Source organism: Molothrus ater, chromosome 3 (genome assembly GCF_012460135.2).
Source record: "Molothrus ater isolate BHLD 08-10-18 breed brown headed cowbird chromosome 3, BPBGC_Mater_1.1, whole genome shotgun sequence".
In the NCBI taxonomy this organism is placed as follows: domain Eukaryota; kingdom Metazoa; phylum Chordata; class Aves; order Passeriformes; family Icteridae; genus Molothrus; species Molothrus ater.
Window position 1 is genome coordinate 4,865,866 of NC_050480.2, and position 20,598 is coordinate 4,886,463.

The following is a 20,598-nucleotide window of genomic DNA, read 5'->3' on the forward strand; positions in this document are numbered from 1 at the left end:
TATTCCCTCTTTTTTAGAGGCTGCTATCCACAGATCCCACGGCTTTTTAGCCGGGATGTTTTCCTTCCCCTTTTAGCAACACGTGCCTGAAAAATCTCGGCCCCTATTAGGGCTTGGAAAACTCAGCTGCTGCCGGAGGGAATAAATCAAATTCTTGGAGGGGGGGGGGGAAAAAAAAAAGCAGGAACACCACAAAAATAAAAGCATAAAAGCAGGAACGCAGCGTGTCTTACCCAAAACTTTGGGATGGGAGCACGGAGCCGGCGGGAAAGGTGCTATAAATACATATTGTACTGTTGGCTTTTTGCAAATATTAGCATGAGTTCTGTACGTATGATGTTAAAATAACTTTGTTTTTATTTCTGCAATTAACAAAACCTCGGACATGGCAGTGGTGGTGGCTGTGAGTGAGCGAATTCTCTGTTTGGCGGGGATAACATCCAGCAGACGTGCCATGGGGACCCCGCTGCTGATACGCCAGCTATCAGCATCTGCGCCCTGATGGAAGTACCGACCAAGGCCCCGCATTGGAAGCGATAAAGAGGAGCCCAAACCACACCCGAGGGACACGCGTGCTCTGGAGAGGCGGACCCGAGGAGAGGCCGTGCAAAACACTTCCCGGAATATGTAAACTGCCCTGTGGATATGCACAAGGCTCTATGAAGATGCAAAGGACAGAGGTAATGGAAAAGGTGTTTTCCATATCCCCGAAGGTGAGGGGGTGCTCTTGGCTGAGTGCCAGGATGCGCCCAGCCATAATCCTTGCTTTGCTTTGTCTCCTGCTGCCCTTTATTAAACTTTCTGCATTTTCACAGGAGAGCAAACGTGTTTCTTACAAAGGGAAGCCGGGAAGCACAACGGGGTGCACGCTACAGGAAGCCGCGGCCTCCGGTGATAAATAGGAAAGCCTGGAGCACAGGATGTGTTTCGGGAGAGCTCGGCGGGACAGCGGGATGTGACTCCGCTGGTCATTTGTCCACTTGTCCGGCGGCATGGCCACGCTCCGGCCGCTCCTGCTGCTGCTGCTGCTGCTGCTGGCCTGGCGCTGCGGAGGGGAGGACGCGGAGGTGCTGTGCGCCGACAGCGCCTGCTACACCCTGCACCGGCATGAGAGCAACTGGAAAAGCGCCCAGGAGCGCTGCGAGGATAACGGAGGCAACCTGGCGCCAGCGGGCAGCGCGGGCGAGGCCGAGCGGCTGCGGGAGCTGCTGGCCAGCGCCGGCTGGGCCGGCCCGGCCTGGCTCGGGCTCGCCCTGCCCCGGGGTCACTGCGTGCGGCCGCAGGAGCCGCTGCGAGGCTTCTCCTGGGTGGCCGGAGGCGAGCCGGGCAACTTCTCGCAGTGGGCATCCGAGCCGGCCGTCACCTGCGTGAGCGCCCGCTGTGTGGCCCTGCGGCCGCCCGGCCCGCACGGCCCCGGCGGCTGGGCCGACCGAGCCTGCCGGAGCACGCTCCCGGCTTTCCTCTGCAAGTTCAGCTTCCAGGGAATGTGCGGGCTCCTGCCGCTGGCCGGCCGCGGCGAGGTCACCTACGCCACGCCGTTCGGGGTGCGCAGCGCCCGCCTGGCCGCCGCTCCCTTCGGCACGCTGGCCGAGGTGCAGTGCGACAGCGGCCGGGCCTCGGCCTTCGCCGTCTGCAAGGGGCCGCTGGCCGGCGGTGGCTTCGCCTGGCACCCGCCGGGTCCCCTGTGCCCGGTGGACTGCGGGCACCACAACGGGGGCTGCCAGCAGCGCTGCCTGGACGCGCCCGGCGAGCCCCCGCGCTGCGCCTGCCACCCCGGCTTCGTGCTGGCCGCCGACATGGCCTCCTGCCTTCCCGAGGATTCCTGCCATCCCAACCCCTGCCAGGGATCCTGCCGCCCGCTGCCCGGCGGCTTCGAGTGCGGCTGCGAGCCCGGCTACGCCCTGGCAGCCGACGGCCGCGGGTGCTCGGATGTGGATGAGTGCGAGTCGGGGCCGTGCCAGCACCAGTGCCACAACATTCCCGGCGGTTTCCAGTGCCTCTGCCCGCCAGGCTACCGCCCCGCGGGGCCCGCTGGCCACCACTGCCACGACGTGGACGAGTGTGCCCAGCCCCACGCGTGCCCGCAGCTCTGCATCAACATTCCCGGCTCCTTCCGCTGCGCCTGCCGGCCCGGCTTCCAGCGGCAGCCGGGGGGAGAGTCCTGCCTGGATGTGGATGAGTGCCTGAGGGATCCGTGTCCTGGCGCCTGCCACAACTTCCCCGGCGGCTACGAGTGCCTGTGCCCGCCTGGCTCCCTCCGGGACGCGGATGGCCACGGCTGCAGCCCCGGAGAGGCGATCCCAAACAGTGTCCCGCAGAGCTCCAGCATCCCACACAGCTCCAGCAGCATCCCAGAGAGCTCCACCGTCATCCCGCGGAGCTCCGGCAGCATCCCACAGAGCTCCGGCATCCCACAGAGCTCGGGCATCCCACCGAGCTCCGGCATCCCCCGCAGCACGCGCATCCCATGGACCACGAGCATCCCGCGTTCTCTGGGAATGCCCACCGCGGGACTGGGGGCCGGCTCGGACGAGCACAGCGCCGACGGCCCGCGGCTGCTGCTCTATTACATCGTGGGCAGCCTGGTGGCCATCCTGCTCCTGCTGGCGTTCGCCCTGGCGCTCGTGGCTTGCAGGAAAAGGGCGGCCAAGAGGGAGAAACCTCCGGCCAAAAACGCGGCCGATAATTATTGCTGGGTGCCCGAGCAGCCCGAGAGCCGCGGGGAGCGCAGGTAGGAGAGGGTTAAAAATCCCAGTGAAAGGGTGGGAGGGAATGCTTTGTGCCCAAAGCGAGCTCCTCGGGCTGTTTGTTCCAGTGGGATTTGCAGTCCTGCTGCTCCAAGGGTTAACGAGAGGGGAGAGGGAATGGGGTGGAATTTTGTCTCCTCAGCTCTGCTCCAAAAGGCAAATTCGGAATTGTTGGATCGCGTTCCTAAAGGAAAACTGCTCACTTGGAATTCTCCTGCAGCCCCTTGTGCACTGCTTCCTCTGGATTTGCCTTGTTCTCCTGGCAAAGGGTTTGAAGTTGGGATGGAAAAGGGTTTGAAGTTGGGATGGAAAAGGGTTTGAAGTTGGGATGGGAAAGGGTTTGAAACTGGGATGGAAAAGGGTTTGAAGTTGGGATGGAAAAGGGTTTGAAGCTGGGATGGGAAACTGGGATGTGCCTCAGCAGAGCTCGAGCAGGCCCCTGCAGGCACAACCAGGGTGGGGTTTAAGGGTTACTTTTGGGGTTTTGTTAAAAATCTATCACCTGAAACCAGGGAAAACTGCTCATCATGGAGCCAAGGAATGGCATAAAGGTAGGAAAAGCTGTGTTTGGAATAACCACCTCCTCATTTCCTGAGTATCCTGCCTAAATCCACTTCTAAACAGAGAAAACAATGCTCTCCTTCCCATCAGCCACAAGAGAGGCTGGGCTTTTCCTGTTGGATCATTTGTTTTGGGAAGGATCCTTCCCGGCTCCAGGCTGAGCATGTTTTCCCTCTCTCCCTGTGTAAGGAACACGCTGGAATTGGAATACTTGCTGATTATTCTGTGTAAAACTCGTAACTCCCAAAAAAACTCTCTGGGCCAAGTTGCTCCCCAGGTACTTCCCAAAACTCCTTGAGCCTCTTCCAGCCTTTCCAGCTGGGAATTCTGCCCCAAATCCTGAAGGGCACACCCAGCAGGACCTCCTCCATGGTTTATCCATGCTATGAAGGGCTGGAAAAGATCAGCCACGGGATTTGAAGGGTCCAGCAGGTTCCTGAAGTTTCTGTTGGAGTTATTTTGTCCCTGGAGCTGAATTGCTCCAGGAATGGGAATAGAACACAAAGGAGTTTGTGGTGGGCAGGGAGCTGCATCCTGTCATTCCATGTGCTGAGCAAAACCCTTTCCTGCTTTTTTCTTGTCTTGGGGCTCCATTGTGAGCTGCAAACAGGAAAAATGGAGCTGATAGGAACGTTTTCCGTGTGCTGCTTGAGTTGGGAGAAAGGGAGGGAATGCAGCAGCAGGATTCTTGGAAATCCTGCCGAAAATTCCCAAATCCCAAGTCAGCAGAGCATTGGAAATAGCTGGATCAATGAAGGAAATCCCATGTAATTATGCTGGATTGGGGTCTGTGGGAAGTGACAGCCTTGGGTTTTTTTATGGGATATAAGGCTATTAAAAAAAAGAAAAGAAAAGAAAAGGTGAGGGTGGAATCAGAGGTGGGAAATACCTGAGGTGAGTTGTTTATTCCCCAAAAATCAAAATCCTGATTTCTGTTGCAACCTTTGTGTATTCCATTGGGGAATGATGATGGATCTAGGGGAAGACAGGAATTTGTGCCAAGGTTTACATTGGATTCTCCTTAATGGAATATTTCCTGCTGTAGCATCCTCCCTCCTGGTGCAATTCCACCTGGATCCAGCCTCATGTCTCTCATTTTTCCTGCCACATCTTGATCCGTGGCCTCCTTAGGGAGTTGTCCAGGGACTGGTGAATCCCACAAGTTGGAGCAGGATAATTTGGTGCCCTGTCTTCCACAGGAGATGGGATGTTCATCCTGCTCCTTGGAATTTTTTGTTGTGATGAGTGTTTTTCTTTCTCAGAATGAAACTCTTGGATTTACAGGATGAAGTTATCCCAACACCTCTCTCTGGATGAAATTCCAAGAAAACCTGAATAAAAATGTGTTTGCAGTGGGTTTTAATAAAGATATTCCTAAAAATCCATGGTCTGGTACTCCTAATGTTTGTGTTCCCCACGGTGGGTGGGTGGGTGGTGAGCCAAATCCTTTCCTAGAGCTTTTTCCATGATCTCAGCCTTTCCCAGGATCTGTGCTCCTGGGCAGGGGCCATTCCCTTCATCCCTGCTGAGGCCATGGGGTGGGAGCATTGGGATGGGCTGTGTTGTATCCCAATACCACAAGGAAGGTCCTAAATCCGCGAGGAAGGTCCTACACCCATAAAAAAGGTCCCAAAGCCACAAGAAAAGCCCTAAATCCATGTACAGGGTCCCAAACCCACAAGCAAGGCCCTAAACCCAGGAGGAAGGGCCCAAGTCCATGAGCTAGATCCTAATCCCATGACCAAGTTCCTAAAACCACAAGGAAGGCCCATGAGGAAGGACCTCAACCCACGGGCCAGGTCCTAAGACCATGACCAAGTTCCTAAAACTGTGAGCAAGGCCCCAGTCCCATGACCATGTTCTCAATCCCACATCCAAGGTCCTGAGTCCATGGCCAAGGTCCCAATCCCATAACCGAGGTCCTGATTCCATGGCCGAGGTCTCAATCTCACAACCAAGGTCCTAATTCCATGGCCAAGGTCCCAATCCCACAACCAAGGTTCCAATCCCATGACCAAGGCCCTAATCCCACGGCCAAGATCCCAAATCCACAAGCAATCCCTTTGATTTCAGCACCTCTCTGCGCGAGAGCTTTTTTGGGATCAAATAATAGGATAGACCCCTTTTAGATCCTATTATCCCATGATATTTCATATTATTTTACATTCCATTGCTTTCCATTCCTTCATGGACAATTGCCAGCATTCCAACAGAGCAACCTCATCCCAAAACCCTGCAAAGAAGCCAAAAATTCCCCCCCTTGTTGACGCAAACTCCCGGATTCGGGGGTCAGGACAAGCATTCCAAGTGCCCGCTCCGAGCAGAGTGACAGGGACAGCCGGGATGAGTCAGAGCCAAAGGGAAAGGCAGGGAAAACATGATTAATGGGATTGGGGAAGAGGAAAAGCAGCCTGTCAGCAGGCAGGGCAGTGCTGGCACCCTGACTCAGCCTGCAGAGCAGTGGGATAAAAGGGAATTATGAAAGCGTGATTAATCCCATTCCTCCCACCCCATCCCGATTATCTTTTAGGGACAAACGTTGTCAGTCGGGCAAGGCCAGTGAAGTGGGATCATTGTTTGGGAAGGCTCTGTTTTTTCCTGGAAAAAACCTTGACAAGGAATTTTTTATCTGGCTTTGCAGTTACTGAAAAAAAAAAATAACAGCAGGAGCAGAAATTTATTGTTTTGTTTTTTTTTTTTTTTTCATCTCCACCACGTTCTGTTTTCCTTCTTTTCCTGTGGTTTGCCAGGATGTTTTCCTCCTTCTCTTGGTGGTTTTCTCCAGAAAACAGAAGCAGAAGTAAAAGGAGAAGTGGAGGAAGAATTGGAAATAGTGAAGTGAAAACTGTGGGAACAACAGGTGTTCCTAAAGCCAGTAAAGGTCAGAGTTATCCAGCTCCCAGGAGATTTCTGGGAATGATCCTGCTTGGATAAATTCTTTGTTCCAAGCTCCTCCATGGACACTTTCTCCTTGAGGTTCATCCCTGCTGCTGGAATTAAATTCCATGGACATTTTTTTTTCAATATTTGGGGCAGATCCGAAACGTCCAATGGGATTAAAGAATAGTTGTTTATATTTATATTTATATTTATATTTATATTTATATTTATGATTATGTTTATGTCTATGGCTATATCTATGTTTATGTTTAATAATAATAATAATAATAATAATAATAATAATAATAATAATAATAATAATAATAATCCAAACTTCCCTTTTCCCCACAGCCTCATGGGATTTACAGGAAGCACCCAGGGTTGTGAGAGGACAAAACAAACCCCGAGGGTTGAAGAAAGGACAACAAAGTTCAATAAAGTTCACTAGAATTTAATAAAGAAACCTCCTTGCCATGATCTGAGGAAATTGGGATTTGCTGCTCATCCCAAAGGCCAATTGCAGTGCCCGGGGCTGTTGGAATTCCATGCAAAAACCAGCCTTTTTGTGGAGTGGAGAAGCTTGGAACATTTAGGTTGCATTTTTAGGTCGCTCTTGGCTCTGTTCTGGCAGCAGAGGGGGATCCCCCAAGGATAAACTGATGGAATGGGATATCCATTCAGAGGTGTCTGTGGGGAATGCGGGAGATAGGAAGAAAGGTCATAATAATGCTTAATAATAATAATAATAATACCAAATAGTAGAACTATATAAATTATATATAACTGTAGATAGAAACACATAATTATATGTTAATTTTTTATTAAAGAAGTTTTCCTTAATTAAACCTAAACCGTTTCCCTTCATCCCGTTCATTATCCCCCGGGGGCAGATCCCGATTCCACCTGACTCCACCCTCCTGTCAGGGATTGCCGGGAGGGAGAAGGTCCCCCCTGGAGCCTCCTTTTCCCCAGGCTGAGCCCCTCTCCCAGCTCCCTCCTGGTGCTGCCGCCCCTTCCCGGCTCCATTCCCATGTCTGGACACAGAGATGCTCTGTGCTGGATCCAGAGCTGGACGCAGGGCTTGAGCTGTGCCCTCCGCAGTCCGCTGTGACAGCAACTGAGTGACTGACAATTCCCAGCGGGGTGACAATTCCCAGCGGGGTGACAATTCCCGGCGGGCGCCGCTCCCACCCCGACGCCCCCTCCTGCCATGTGAAATCCCGCTGCCGTCTCCCCCTTTTCCCGAGGCTCACCCTGTTTTCCCCGGCTCCCGCGGGACGCCCCGGCCGCTGCCGCTCCCCCCGCGCAGCCGGGCGGGCCCCGCCGGGGCGGAGCCGCCGGGAGGATGCGGGAGGGGGCCCGGGGCGGCGGGGCGGGGGCGGGGGCAGCGCCCGCCCGGGATTCACCGCCGCGCTCCCTCCCGGCCCCGCGGGCGCTTCCTTCCCCCGCCGGGGCCGCTATAAAGGGGGCGGCCGGGAGGAGCGGGCCATGCTCAGCTCGGGGCGCCGCCGGCCGCCCCCTCCGCGGGACATGCGGCCGCTGCTGCCGCCGCCGCTGCTGCTGCTGCTGCTGCTGCTGGGGACGGTGGCGCTGGCACAGCCGCGGGACCTGTCCCCCGCGGGCGCGCAGTGCCTGGAGCACGAGTGTTTCGCCGTGTTCTGGGCGTCCCGCTCCTTCGCCGCCGCCAGCGAGGGCTGCGAGCGGGGCGGGGGACACCTCATGACCGTGCGCTCCACCGTGGCCGAGGAGGCGATCGCGCTGCTGCTCCAGAACCGCGAGGGGCGGCTCTGGCTCGGGCTGTCGCTGTCGCCCTCCTTGTCCTGCACCGACCTCAGCCGGCGGCTCCGCGGTTTCCGCTGGGTCACCGGCGACCGCAGCACCGATTACACCAACTGGGCGCCGTCGGGGCAGCGCTGCGGCGAGCGCTGCGTGACCGTGTCCCGGGAGCTGCGCTGGGAGGAGCGGCGCTGCGAGGAGCCGGCCGACGGCTTCCTCTGCCAGTACAGCTACGGAGGCAGCTGTCCCCGCCTGGCCACCCAGCGCGGCATCCCCGTCACCTACACCACCCCTTTCGGCGCCCGCGGAGCGGACTTCCTGGCGCTGCCTCCGGGCAGCGTGGCGGACATCGCTGACCTCGGGCTGCGGCTGCGCTGCGAGGACGGGGACGGCGCGGGGCCGCGCTGGGGCCGCGACACGCCGGGAGCGTGGCCGTGCGAGCTGGGCGGCGGGGGCTGCGCGGGGACGTGCGCGGAGGAGAGCGGGCGGCCGCGCTGCTCCTGCTCCGAGGGCGCGGTGCTGGCGCCGGACGGGCGCGGGTGCCGCTCGCCGTGCGAGGGCGCGCAGTGCCAGCACCACTGCGTGGTGGCCGACGGCTCCTTCGTGTGCATGTGCTCCGTCGGGTACCAGCTGGCGGCCGACGGCGTCAGCTGCGAGGACATCGACGACTGCGCCAGCGAGCCCGGCCCGTGCGAGCAGAAGTGCGAGAACACCAAGGGCGGCTTCGAGTGCCGGTGCCACAAAGGCTACAGGATGGTGGGCGGGCGCTGCCAGCGCCTGCCGCCCTGCTGGAATCTGTCGTGCCAGCAGCGCTGCGAGGAGCTGCCCGACGGCGACCGCTGCGGCTGCCACCCCGGCTACGCCGTGCACCCGCAGGATCCCTCCCGCTGCCTCCCGCACTGCAACACCACCGAGTGCCCACCCCTGTGCGAAATCGACGGGAAGTGCAAGTGTCCCGACGGCTTCATGCTGGACGAGGACGACAACCTGTGCATGGACGTGGATGAGTGCGACAGCGGCCACTGCGAGTTCAACTGCACCAACACCCCCGGGAGCTTCCAGTGCCACTGTCCCCACGGCTACCTCCTGAGCGGCATCGACTGCATCCTCGTCCTGGACGGGGATGGCGACGAAACGTCCTCGGGGGATCTGGAGCTGGAACCGCACACGCCCGTCCCCAGCCGGCCCCCGCCGAAAGCGGAGCCGCTGCACCCCGGGGTGCTGGTGGGCATCGCCGGGGGTGCCCTGCTGAGCCTCCTGGCCCTGGCGGCTCTGGGATTCTACCTGGCCAGGAAGCGCTGCCGCTCCCACGGCTCCATGGATTACAAGTACAGCGGCCCCCACGAGAAGGAGCTGGGACTTCAGCCCGTCCCCTCCGCACAGAAGCCGTAGGGACAGCGGGCAGGACGGACGGACGGACATTGGACACTGGGAGGCCGAACTGGGTGACATTTATCCGCCGCTATCCTCCCCCCCACCCCGCCCTTTCGCGCCCCGGCTGGAATTTTTGAATGATAATTCGGGAAAAGCTGTGATCACATCACTCCCAGAAATACCCGCTGCTTCCCAGCCGGCTCTTGGAATGCCAGCGCAGGAGAGCGGGGACAGCAGAACACCCCGAGGCTGCTCCGCTCCTGCTCCTTGTTCCCGCTTCCTTGGCGTTCAGCTCTCCTTTTCCCGAGCCGGTGGTCGGGAAAACCGCAAGGAAAAATCCAGGAGGGACGGCTCCGTGTGCAAGTGACTCTAAATCCGTGGGATGAGGGCACGGCGTGACCAAGGCGGGGACTTTGGAAGGACTCCTTGACCGAAATCCCCCTCCCCCGGGCTGGATGTTTTTCCCGAGCTGGGAAGCTCCTGCTTTTATTTGGGATGGGGTTTGTTTGTTTTAAGCTGAGGGAAGGAGGAGCAAAGATGTGGGGAGCACTTGTCACCTTAAGCCACTGGTGACAGCAGGGACCCGGCTCGGTGTCACCAAGGTGGGACTGAAATTCCTAATTCCCATTCCCTCTCCTTATTTTTTTGCGGGATGTGGAGGTTAAACAGGGACACGAAGGCTGCTGGGGTGAATTTTGTAGGAAAGGTTTGTGGTGCTGCAGAGCCACATCCAGGTCCCTCCATGGCTTTCCGCTGTTGTTGCTTTAAACTCGATTGTTGGATTTTGGATTTGGATTTGACCCCTGCTACCCACAGGGATTTTCCCTGTTCCCTCGTGCAGGGCTGACTCTAGCCCGAGGCAAAACATTCCCAGGGGGCGGGATTCCAGCGCGCCGCTCATTCCCAGCCACGGCCTGGGGGGAGAATTCTGAGAAGAATCTGGTTTTCCAGCTCCATCCTTCCCTGGGGAGCCACAGGAGGGGTCCTGCTCCGGCTGCTGTCCGAGCGGCCACTGGCAGCTTTATGCCCGTGAAATATTATCCCAGAGAAGTTTTGGAAGCCTGGGATCAGAACAGGGGGGTTCTGTTCCCCCACATTCCCCCCTCCCACCCTATGAACTTCCCAGCACTCAGCATCCCCCCTGGAATGCTAAACCTCCGCTGCAAATTCCCAGGAAAATCAAAATGAGGCATTTGTAGGAATTGTGGTTTTCCTAAAAGGTCGTTATCCTGAAGGCTGCGTAACTGAGGGTCCATGGATCCCTGGGGATGGATTAAAGTGAAACCACATGGAGTGAGGGCTGTAAGTCTGTGGATGTGCCAGGTTTATTTTAGGACAGTTTGGCTGCAGTGGGAAGGAGGGAGCTGTTGTGATTATCCATAATTATCCAGAAAGAGATATCAAAATATAAAGGTGTCACTTGGGAAAATATCCAAGGAAAAGGAAGGGAAAGAGAGGATAAGGTTTGAGAGAGGAAAGAATTCGCTGAGGCATCATCTCATATGCAGGATCTGCTTCCCATGGATCTTTCCTTGTTATCCAGCTCAAACCCCTGCTCGTTCCTTGGTGGATCCAAGGTTTTGCCACCACACCCCCAAAATCTCCTCCTCCCCCCTAATCTCATATTCCCACTGCGGAGTTTTATCTTATCACAAATTCCTTCCTTACGGTGCATCGGAGTCCTGAATTCCCAGCACTCCCTGTTTTATCCTCTCCCCCACCCCGGCCTGCTCCCCCCGGGCCCATTTGTAAATCCTTATTTATTTATTGGAATTTTACCCTGTCTGATGGAATTGTCTCATGGAGATCCTGTGTGGACACCAATAAAGTTTTGCCAGTCTGGTTTAGAGGAACTGCTCAGGGCCTGTTCTTTCTCCCCTTCCCAAAAATTCCTCCAGAAATCCAGGAAAACCCAGGAGCATTCAGGGCAGCACAGGGATGAAAATGTTCCCGGCTGGTTACTTCCCCAGTGGGATTAAAATGGAAGGAATGAGCCATGAATAATGGACAACACCGATCCCATTCCAAGGACAAAGTTGCACCCCAAATAAAGCTGGAAGTGGCTCACTCCATGGGGCCTCCATGTGCTGTTCCTCACCCTGGGGTTCCAAGCCCACCAAAATCTGGTTATCCTGGTTTGTTGGTTCTTTTGGTGGAAATCTGGTCCTGGGTGTGATAAGATCCTAGGAATTTTGGGTAGGGAGATGTGTACAATGGGATCTCATTCTGCTGTAGATGCAGCAGAGCTGATGGGCTTTGGGATTTTTCCCGATGTCTCCCCGTCTCTTGGGAAGAAATGGGGATTTATCATTTATAAATCAGGAGGGCCATGTGCTCCTGATTAACACTTTGGGATCCTCCCCATCCCTGCTGAAGGCTCCTGGATGCCGGAGTAACGGCAATAACCACTCAATCCATGGAATTTGCTCCATCCCAGGCCAGTCTTATGGCTTTTTATTTCGGAGAGCGGCGCGGCGCACCCGCCAGTCGGACCCGGCATCGCGGGCCCTCTCCATCCAGCATCCCCTTTCACCCCCGATTTTGGGGCCCCCTAGAAGGGGGTGGTTTTGGGGAGGAGGGCCCCGGGCGTGCAGCAGGGCTGGGGGCGCAGGGGGTCCTGCTGGCAGGGCAGGGGGGGACACACGCAGCCCTTGGCGTCCCCGCGGGGCGCGGCGCAGTAATCCAGCGGCTCCTCCTCGTCCTCGCTGTCCCCCCCGTCCCCGTCGGCGGCGCGGCAGCAGCACAGGCCGGCGTCGCGGCAGCGGCGCAGCACGCCGTGGAAGGAGTTGCGGAAATTCTCGGAGAGCAATCCATAGAGGATGGGGTTGGCGCAGCTGTTGGAGTAGCTGAGCAGCAGCGAGGCATTGTGCGCGCTGGCGTCCAGGCGGCCGGGCAGCAGCAGCTCCAGCAGCTGCACCACGTAGAAGGGCAGCCAGCACACCACGAACATGGCCACCACGGTGACCACCAGCCGCGTCAGCTTGCCCTCGGAGCGCCGCCGCTGCTGCCAGCCCACGCCCTGCGCCACCACGCGCATCTTGCCGGCCAGCAGCAGGTAGCACAGCGCCATGGCCACCACGGGCAGCACGAAGCCCAGCGCACTGCTGTACACCACGAAGGCGGCCGCCCACGCCGGGCTGGGCCACAGCAGGTCGCAGGCCACGGCGCGGCCGTCGCGGGTGACCGCCGTGCCGGCGAACACCGGGATGGGCGAGGCCACCAGCAGCGCCAGCAGCCACACGCCGCCGTTGACCAGCTTGGCGACGCGCGGGCGGCGGTAGGAGGCGGCGCGCAGCGGGTGCACCACGGCGATGTAGCGGTCCAGGCTGAGCACGGTGAGGCAGAAGACGCTGCTGAACATGTTGAGGCCGTCCACGCCCAGCACGGTCCGGCAGAGCGCCCGGCCGAAGGGCCAGCGCCGCAGCGCCGCCGCCGTGGCCACGAAGGGCACGCTGAGCATGAAGAGCTCGTCAGCGATGGCCAGGTTGAGCAGGTAGATGTTGGTGGCCGTCTTCATCTTGGCGTAGCGCAGGATGACGAAGATGACGAGCGCGTTGCCCAGCAGCCCCAGCAGGCACACCAGGCCGTAGATGCACTGCAGCACCACCATGCCTGCGATCTCCGCCGCGCTCCCGCCGCGCTCCGGCGCTCCCGGGGGCCGGCTGGCATCTCCCACTGCCGCTGCCACTGTGCTGCTGTTGGGGGGCGGCTCAGAGCCGGCCCAGCTGGAGATGCTCCAGAGGGGGATTCCGGCTGCCAGGAGCTGCTCGCCGTCCGTGCTCATGGCGGGAGGTGATCCATGGACGGGAGAGCAGCGGCGATGGGGTCAACCTGCGGGCAGGGCACAGGGGTGAGGGCTGTGGGGCGCAGAAATCCCAGTGGCCACGTTCCCCTTGGATTGGGAACCTCCATCCACCACCCCCTGACTCCTTCCATCAACCCCCTTCCTGCCTGGACACCTCCACGTCATTCCTCAGGCCGGAGGATCCTGGTTTTTTGGGATCTCAGAGGCTGTGGGGTGGGGTGGGAGTTAACCCTCCGTGGGGCTCCTCGAACCAGGTGGGATGGCCTGGGAATCCCAACCTGGCCCAGGAATTAATCCCAACCTGGCCCAGGAATTAATCCCAACCAGGCCTGGCAACCAATCCCAACCTGGCCTAGGAATCAATCCCAGCTCGGCCTGGGAATCAATCCCAACCCTGCCTGGGAATCAACGCCATCCACCTTAAGGAGCCCCTGCAAATCTCAAGGATTTCATTCACCCTGCCAAGGAGAAAGTCAGCCGGGAATATTTTACCTTTCAGTATTCCAGGGATTGAAGGAGCCTCACGACTTCCTGCCGTGGGGAAGAAGCCGCTGTGGGAAGATGCTCCGGTGGGATCCGTCGCCAACGGAAAGTCCTACTTGACCTGGATCAGATGACCGGGAAGATCCGGACCTTTTAAAGTGAAAGACAAAGCAGGGATGGACCCGCAGGATCTTCCCCCTCTCCCGCATCCCTATGCCGCAGGCATCGGCTTTCCGTGAAAAAATAAACGCGGCGCAACTTTCTGCTCCAGGATTTCCTCTGGAAAACAGCGCAGCGCCCTCCGCCCTTCTCCCGCCGGGCTGCGCTGTCCGGCGGCTCCCGGCCGGAGCATTCCCGCTCCAGCGGCTCCTTCCCGGCGCTGCGGAGGGCGGGATCCGCAGCCCGATCCCCCCCTCCTCCCCCCGCCCGCATCCCAAATCCCGAATCCCGAATCCCGCATCCCAAATCCCGCACCCCGCCCTCGCATCCCCCCGTGGCTCCGGGGAGAGGCAGGAGATGGAGAAGGAATGGTTGCCTTGGCAACGCATCCCTCATCCCGCATTCCTGCCGCGCATTCCCGCCTTCCCAGCGCTGCAGGGCCCCCGGATCCTTCCCGCTAGAGCTCTTTCCCTGCGGCACCGCATCCCAGGATTCCGCGTTTGTTTGGAGAGGTGAGGGTCAGCCCGGCCTGGCCCCACATCCCAACCCACCGGGAATTCCACCCCATTCCACAGTCTGTGCTGGAACTGAGGGTGCAAGAAGAAATAATAGGAGGAAAATCCATCTTTTTGGGGTTTTTTTTTGGTGTTTTGTTTTTTTTTTTTGTTTTTTTTTTTTTTGTTTGTTTGTTTTTTTTTGTTTGTTTTTTTTTTTTTTTTTTTTTTTTAATCCGTTGCTGGGTTTGGGGTTTTTTTTGGATGGGAGGGATCCAGGGAATCCTATCCCTGGCATCAGCTAAGCCCAGATCATGGAATCATAGAATCATGGAATCACAGAATTGTGGAATCAAAGAGTAATAGCGTCATGGAATAAAGGGATCACTGAGGTTGGAAAAGCCCTTTAAAATAATGGAATCCAATGTTAACCCAGCACTGATCCAGGTCCCCCAGTGTCACATCCACGTGAATTTAGATCCCTCCTGGAATAAGGAGTCCACCACTGCCCTGGGAGAGAAATTTTCCTGATATCCAACCTAAACGTCCCCTGAGGCCATTCCCTTTTATCCCATCTTTTGTTCCCTGGGAGTAGAGCCCAGTTCCCACCTAATTCCCATCACAGACTTGTAGGGAATGAAATTCCCCCAGATCCTCCTTTTTTCCAACATTCCCTTCTCCCTCAGCTCCTCCTTATCTGATTTATCCCAACCCTGGCCAGGAAGCGATGAAGCAAACTTGCCTCAGTCATCCCAAAATCACAGCACTGGAATTTTTGGGAATTCGGAGCTGGCTGAATGAGCCCATTTTGGGGCCCTACTGCCAGGATGGGAATAGGGATAAACGTCCATGTGATACTCCTGGGAATGTGCCTGGAAATCCTGGGAAAACAGGTGGATTTCCTCCTCGCTGCTTAAATCTATGACCGTGGTTAATGGTGCAGCTGGCACTGATCCTGCTGGGAATATCCAGGATCCAGGGAGTGCTGGCACCCCATCTCCACTCCCAATTCCATGGGGTGTTCCAGTGGGATAAAGGGCAATGGGATCCCACAGTGCTGACACAGAAATTCCCGGGTGCCAGCTCAGGAGCTCTGGGCGTTCCCGTTGCAGCAGGAGACCGGAAAACATGGAATTAAACAATGGAAGCGGCCACAGATTCCATGGGCCCCCTCCACCTCCTGGAGCAACAGGAAACCTTTAAATGCTCCTTTACTGTAAAGGAGGAAACTCCGCCATGGATTTGAGCCACAAGGTGGTCCCAGAATTCCATGGAAAAATCTGGACTGGGAGGAGCAGGAATAACTTTGGCTCCAGGGGGACAATTCCAGGTGATTGGAGCCTTGCTGTGGGATAAGGATGCCCTGATTAGGAAGTCTCGGCTTTCTTCCCATTTCAGGAGCATCCATAAAATCCTGGGATATCCCCAGTAGGGAGGGACCCACAAAGAGCCCAACTCCTAAAAATCCTGGGACTCTCCTCAATCCCACCCTCAGGAGCTGCCCCAGATCCCAACCTTGGAGCCTGATCTGATGGCAAGGGAAAAGCGGAATTTGCTCGGTGCATCCCAAGGCATGTGTGGATCTTGGGATCAGCAGTTCTGGGATTTTAAAATCCGGGGTTCGTAGGGAGCCTCAAAGTCAAGGAATTCCAGGGAAACCATCCTGGGGTTTAGTGGAATGTGTTTTCCCTGATGTCCAAGGGAATTGTTCAGCTCTCCTTATCCTGGAATCCAGTTAATTTTCCTCTTTTTTCCCATTATCCCTGTCGAGGGATCCCTGTCCCGCTCTCTCACCGGGGCTGGATCCCAAAGACTTGGAAAAAGTGGGAAAAGTGGAGAGGAGCCTGTGGTTCTGGGAATTAATGAACCCCTGAATGGGGTGGAATTTTCCTGGAGAAATTCCCATTTAAAGGGTCCCGCTCCCCTTTTCCAGGTAAATTCCCTATGGAATCCTTTTTCCTCCCCTTGGATCTTCCCTGAGCCTCCAACAATTCGGAATTAATGAATTCCACACAATCCCAGAATATTTGGAAGGGATCCTGAAAGACACGATGTTCCAGCCCCACTTCCATGGGCTGCTCCCAAATTTCCCCGCCTCCTCCCCCCCTCCTCCCTCCTTCCCGATTTTCCCGAGGAAAGCCCGACACATGGAGATTTGCTGCCCTCTCCTGGGAGCCGCCAAATCCTGGGATTTGGGATGCTTGGAAATGTTTGTAATTTTTTAAAGCTTTTAAAATTAAAATCTCCAAGGTATTCCCAGGAATGACAAGAACGGTGCCAAGAGGATCCTTCCCAAATTCCAGAAAAAACAAATTTGAATATTTTTTTCCTGGGGAAAAAAAGAATCAGAATTTGTTTTGGGAAGTAAAGGAATTCCCAAAAATTCCTATGTAGTTCATTAATATATTGGAGAAAAATTTTGGGAGAATCCCAGGATGAATGATAAGGAAAAAAAAAATAAAAGAATTTATCCACTTTGGGAATTTATAAAGTGAATATCCCTGAAAAATTTGGGAAGCCTGGAATTTTGGTGATGTTTGGATCCTGGATGTCACTTCTATGGATCCATGGCAGCTCCTCAGGGTGTTTCCCTGCTGTTTTCTCCCTGGAAAACCTGGAAAACGTGTAAAGGCCTCCGTTTCCCTTTCCCGGTGGGAGAGGAGGTGGCGTTATCCCGGCGGGAAGTGGAGCCGGAGGTCAGAGCCTGATTCCCGATGCCAGGTGGGAGCTGGGGTGTGTTTATCCAGTCTGGGATCCACACTGCAGTTCCTTATTCCCGGCCTGGCTCTTTTCCCGGGAGCTCCTGGGCTCTGGCAGCCGCTGCCACATTCCAGGCCCTGCTCAATGCTCCTGTGTCTGCTCCTCCAAAAAATTCCCACTGGGATGGGGGATCGGGATGCAGGGATGGGGGACAACTGTGGTGGTGTCCCAAAGCTCGGGGATCCCGGGATTGTGGAGAGGAACCAGGAATGGATCCAGCCCCCGTGGGGTGGGGCCGTGACCAAGGAATGCAGGGAAGCTCCAGTGGCTCTTCCCATGAATTATCCTTGTTCCTCTCCAATCTCATCCCAATCTCAAGATCATCAGCTCCCAAGGAATTTGGGGACGGTGAGGCAATTCCCACTGGCTCTTTTCCATAAATCTGCTTGAAAAGTTCCTCCCAGGTTCAGAGGGATGAGAAATCCTGATTAACATTGAAGCAGTACCTGGAATTTACCTGAATCCTTCTGGATTCAACAGCAGTGGATGAGCTTGGATTTCCAACTTGGAAACACCAAAGGAGCACTGGGAAGCAAACTTCATGGGAATTTGGGCTGAGTGTAAGGTGTAGCTGTAATTCTCCTTGCTGGGAGCTCTGTATCCCAAAACTGATGGAAAGGGAAAAAACTGGGAATACAGAATAGAGGGAAAGCAGCGACAGCTCCATATGAAATCCCTGAATATTCCCAAGTTTCTCCCTCTGTGGTTGTGGTGAATTTTTGGGAAGAGCAGGATGGAGCCGGGACAGAGGGATGCATTATCCCCCCTAAATCCAGGCTGACATCACCCCCCCTCACACACACTCCCTCATTCCATAATAATTTTGGAGCGCTGGATCCGGAGGCTTTGCTGCTTCCTATGGGCTCCTGGAGGTTTTCCTGGCTTCCAGGCCAGAAGCACCAGGAATTTTTATGGAAAGCCGGCTGGGGATGAATGGAGTCCAAAAATAGAAAAGCTGGAGCAGCTCCAGAGGGAGGAAATCAGGGAGCCAGGAAGCTTCCTGTGCTCCCAGAATTGGGATGGGGACATTGGGATGGGCTGGAATACCTGGAAATCTTAGATACGCCCTCACTGGGAACTTGCTCCTTCTTCTAATTCAGACATTGATTTCCTTTCCCACTCAAATCCATGGATTCTGCCCTTTTCCAGCCATTCCCACAGCCTGGATCGCTCCTGAGTGGAGGAGAGGCTTTTCCTAGGAATCCCAGCTGCTCATCCCATGAGGAAATCCCTACTGTGCTTCCCAAATTCTGGCACCAAGCCCTCCTCAAACCCATCTGCAAACAGCTGGAAAAACCACTGGAAAACAAGGAAAATCGATTCCTTTTTCTGGCAGCAGCTCCTAATTGTATTCCATGGTTTCCCCACTTTTTCAGGAGAGGTTTTCCCTTAAATCTGGCTTTTCCTGCTTGGCTCTGCCCCTGCACCCGCAGGGTGGGAAAGAATTCCCTGGTGCAAACTGGGCTGGAGCAGCATTCCCTAGGGAATGTCTCGGTGCTCCCAGTCCCTTCCCAGGATCCCAGTGTCCCTCAGGAGGCGCTCTCCTGTTGGATATCCCATGGAATTCAGCCCAGGAGCATTTTCCTCCTGTGTCCCTGTGCTCATCCTCTGCCAGAGGCTCAGGAAGGGCAGCAATTCCCAAGCTTTTGATTCCCCCGAATGTGGTTCCTGCAAGCCCCAAACCTGATACCGGTGGGAAGAGGGAATGTGAGGGATGGATCCCAAATCTGTGGAGTCCTCTGTGAGCTGGTTGATCCCACAGAAAAAACAGGAAAAAGGTGGATTTGCTGCTGGTTTTGGGGATTGGAGCAGCTGGTGGGACAAGGAGAGGGATAAACCCCAAAGGGAAGCTGGGAATATCCTGGAAGAAGCCAGAAGTTCCTGAATAAGCAGCAAATCCATTCCTTCCTGGTAGGGGCTGTTCCCTGTTCTGGAGCAGTGGGAAGGGCTGGATTTTAGGGATTGGATGATCCCAGCTCTGCCAAGGGGCCTGGCTTTTCCATATATCAATTCCATGTTCAGGTCCTTGTATCCCATGGCTGGGAATCGCTGCCATGGATTTTTATATCAGTGCAGGGTCTGCTGGGGAAGTTTGAGAATGCCTTCCTAAAAAGAGATTAGAAAAACCTTGAATTTCAGTGGTGTTTGTATTTGCCCAAATACAAGGAAGAAAGGAAGGAGAAAGGAAGGAAAAGGGAAGGAAAAAGGAAGGAAAAAGGAAGGAAAAAGGAAGGAAAAGGGAAGGAAGAAGGAAGGAAAAAGGAAGGAAAAAGGAAGGAAGAAGGAAGGAAAGAGGAAGGAAAAAGGAAGAAACTTCTCTTTTTCTCCTCTTTGCTTTCATCTATGGGATGAACAAATAAAAACCTTGAAGCAGGGAATGGGAAGGATGATGCAAGGAATGGGATTTGGGATGGGAACCGTGATATTGCAGGAAAATGACCCGGCACAGCAGGAATTACAATAATGTCATTCCTGTTTGCTCCGGCTCCCACTTAATCCTCCAGGAACTCTGACATTTCCCAAAGAATTCTTCACCTCGGGAAGTTTGGTCAAATGTTGCACCTTGCCAAAAGCCAGGGGATATTGGATCCTGCAGGAATAAATGGGAAGCAGGATGTGATCCATGGCCTCTGGATGGATGGGAGACAGATGTGATCCCACATCTGTGGTTGGATTGGGATAATGGGAATATGGGATCCCATGGGATAGTTTGAGGTTATCCCAGTGCCAGCACCAGTGCTGATCCCAACCCAGCTTTTCCAGGAGTTTGGGCATTTTTGGGGTGTTTAATGTGTTGGAATTAAAAACTGGGATGGGAAAAGGAAGGCAAGAGCCGGATGTTTTCCTCTGGAATTCCAGTTCCAGTGCTTGCGGTGCTCCTTTTCCTCAGGGAATATAGGGAAGGGCATCCGGGGTCTGAGCCTCACCTGTGCTGCCCTTTTTCCTTAGGGAATGTGAGCTGGGAAAGGAGAACTGGGGCTGACCCTCCCTTTTCCTCATGGAGAATGAGCTGGGGAAGAGGATCCATGGGGTGCCATGCCTTTTCCTTATGGAATATGAGTTGGGAAGGGATCCATGGGGTGCCATGCCTTTTCCTTATGGAATATGAGTTGGGAAGGGATCCATGGGGTGCTGCCCCTTTTCCTCATGGAATATGAGCTGGGAAGGGGATCCATGGGGTGCTGCCCCTTTTCCTCATGGAGTACAAGTCAGGGAAGGGAATCCAGGGCCAGATCCAAGGCGGAGCTCCGGCAGGATCCATGGAGGGGCTCATTTGCTGGGATAATTGTATGCTTTGCCCTTAAGCGTATTGATTCGGAAAAGTTAATCAGGACCATTTGGAAGCTCTTCCATGAAAAACCAGAAAATCCCATTAAACTGATTAAAACTGAATCCATCTTAAATAACCCCCTGCTCCTTAAAAATGTTGAAACAGGGAATTGTGTTCAAATAAAATTATTTCAGTCAAACACGGCCGCCAGCAGCTCCCGCCTGCCGGGGTGTGCGTGGAATTCTGGGATAATGGGAATGCTGGGAAGGGAATTAATCTCTTTTTCTG

The 20,598-nt window shown here is 55.4% G+C and overlaps 3 protein-coding genes across 4 annotated transcripts; 2 read left to right on the forward strand and 1 right to left on the reverse strand.

Moving 5' to 3' along the window:
* The first annotated feature begins 421 nt into the window (after positions 1 to 421).
* On the forward strand, positions 422 to 3,146 carry CD93 (CD93 molecule). The gene is made up of 2 exons (XM_036381360.2): positions 422 to 680; positions 816 to 3,146. Exon 2 carries the CDS (start codon positions 993 to 995, stop codon positions 2,733 to 2,735), a length of 1,743 nt encoding a protein of 580 aa, XP_036237253.1. The 5' UTR covers positions 422 to 680; positions 816 to 992; the 3' UTR covers positions 2,736 to 3,146.
* Positions 3,147 to 7,718: 4,572 nt separating this feature from the next.
* THBD (thrombomodulin) lies at positions 7,719 to 11,185 on the forward strand. The gene has a single exon (XM_036380924.1). The coding sequence runs from the start codon at positions 7,719 to 7,721 to the stop codon at positions 9,354 to 9,356; it is 1,638 nt and encodes a 545-aa protein (XP_036236817.1). The 3' UTR covers positions 9,357 to 11,185.
* On the reverse strand, positions 10,640 to 14,239 carry SSTR4 (somatostatin receptor 4). 2 transcript variants are annotated; one of them, XM_036380926.2, is made up of 3 exons: positions 14,101 to 14,239; positions 13,636 to 13,776; positions 10,640 to 13,169 (listed from the first exon to the last, which is right to left on the reverse strand). In XM_036380926.2, exon 3 carries the CDS (start codon positions 13,120 to 13,122, stop codon positions 11,890 to 11,892), a length of 1,233 nt encoding a protein of 410 aa, XP_036236819.1. In that variant the 5' UTR covers positions 13,123 to 13,169; positions 13,636 to 13,776; positions 14,101 to 14,239; the 3' UTR covers positions 10,640 to 11,889. The 2 variants fall into 2 exon arrangements, with proteins under 2 accessions (XP_036236819.1, XP_036236818.1); XM_036380925.2 differs by lacking the exon at positions 14,101 to 14,239 and having other exon boundaries at positions 13,636 to 14,032.
* Between the last annotated feature and the right edge of the window lie 6,359 nt (positions 14,240 to 20,598).

Coding starts and splice junctions, on each gene's coding strand:
- CD93 (XM_036381360.2), top strand. CDS start 993: ATGGCCACGCTCCGGCCGCTCCTGCTGCTGCTGCTGCTGCTGCTGGCC.
- THBD (XM_036380924.1), top strand. CDS start 7,719: ATGCGGCCGCTGCTGCCGCCGCCGCTGCTGCTGCTGCTGCTGCTGCTG.
- SSTR4 (XM_036380926.2), bottom strand. CDS start 13,122: ATGAGCACGGACGGCGAGCAGCTCCTGGCAGCCGGAATCCCCCTCTGG.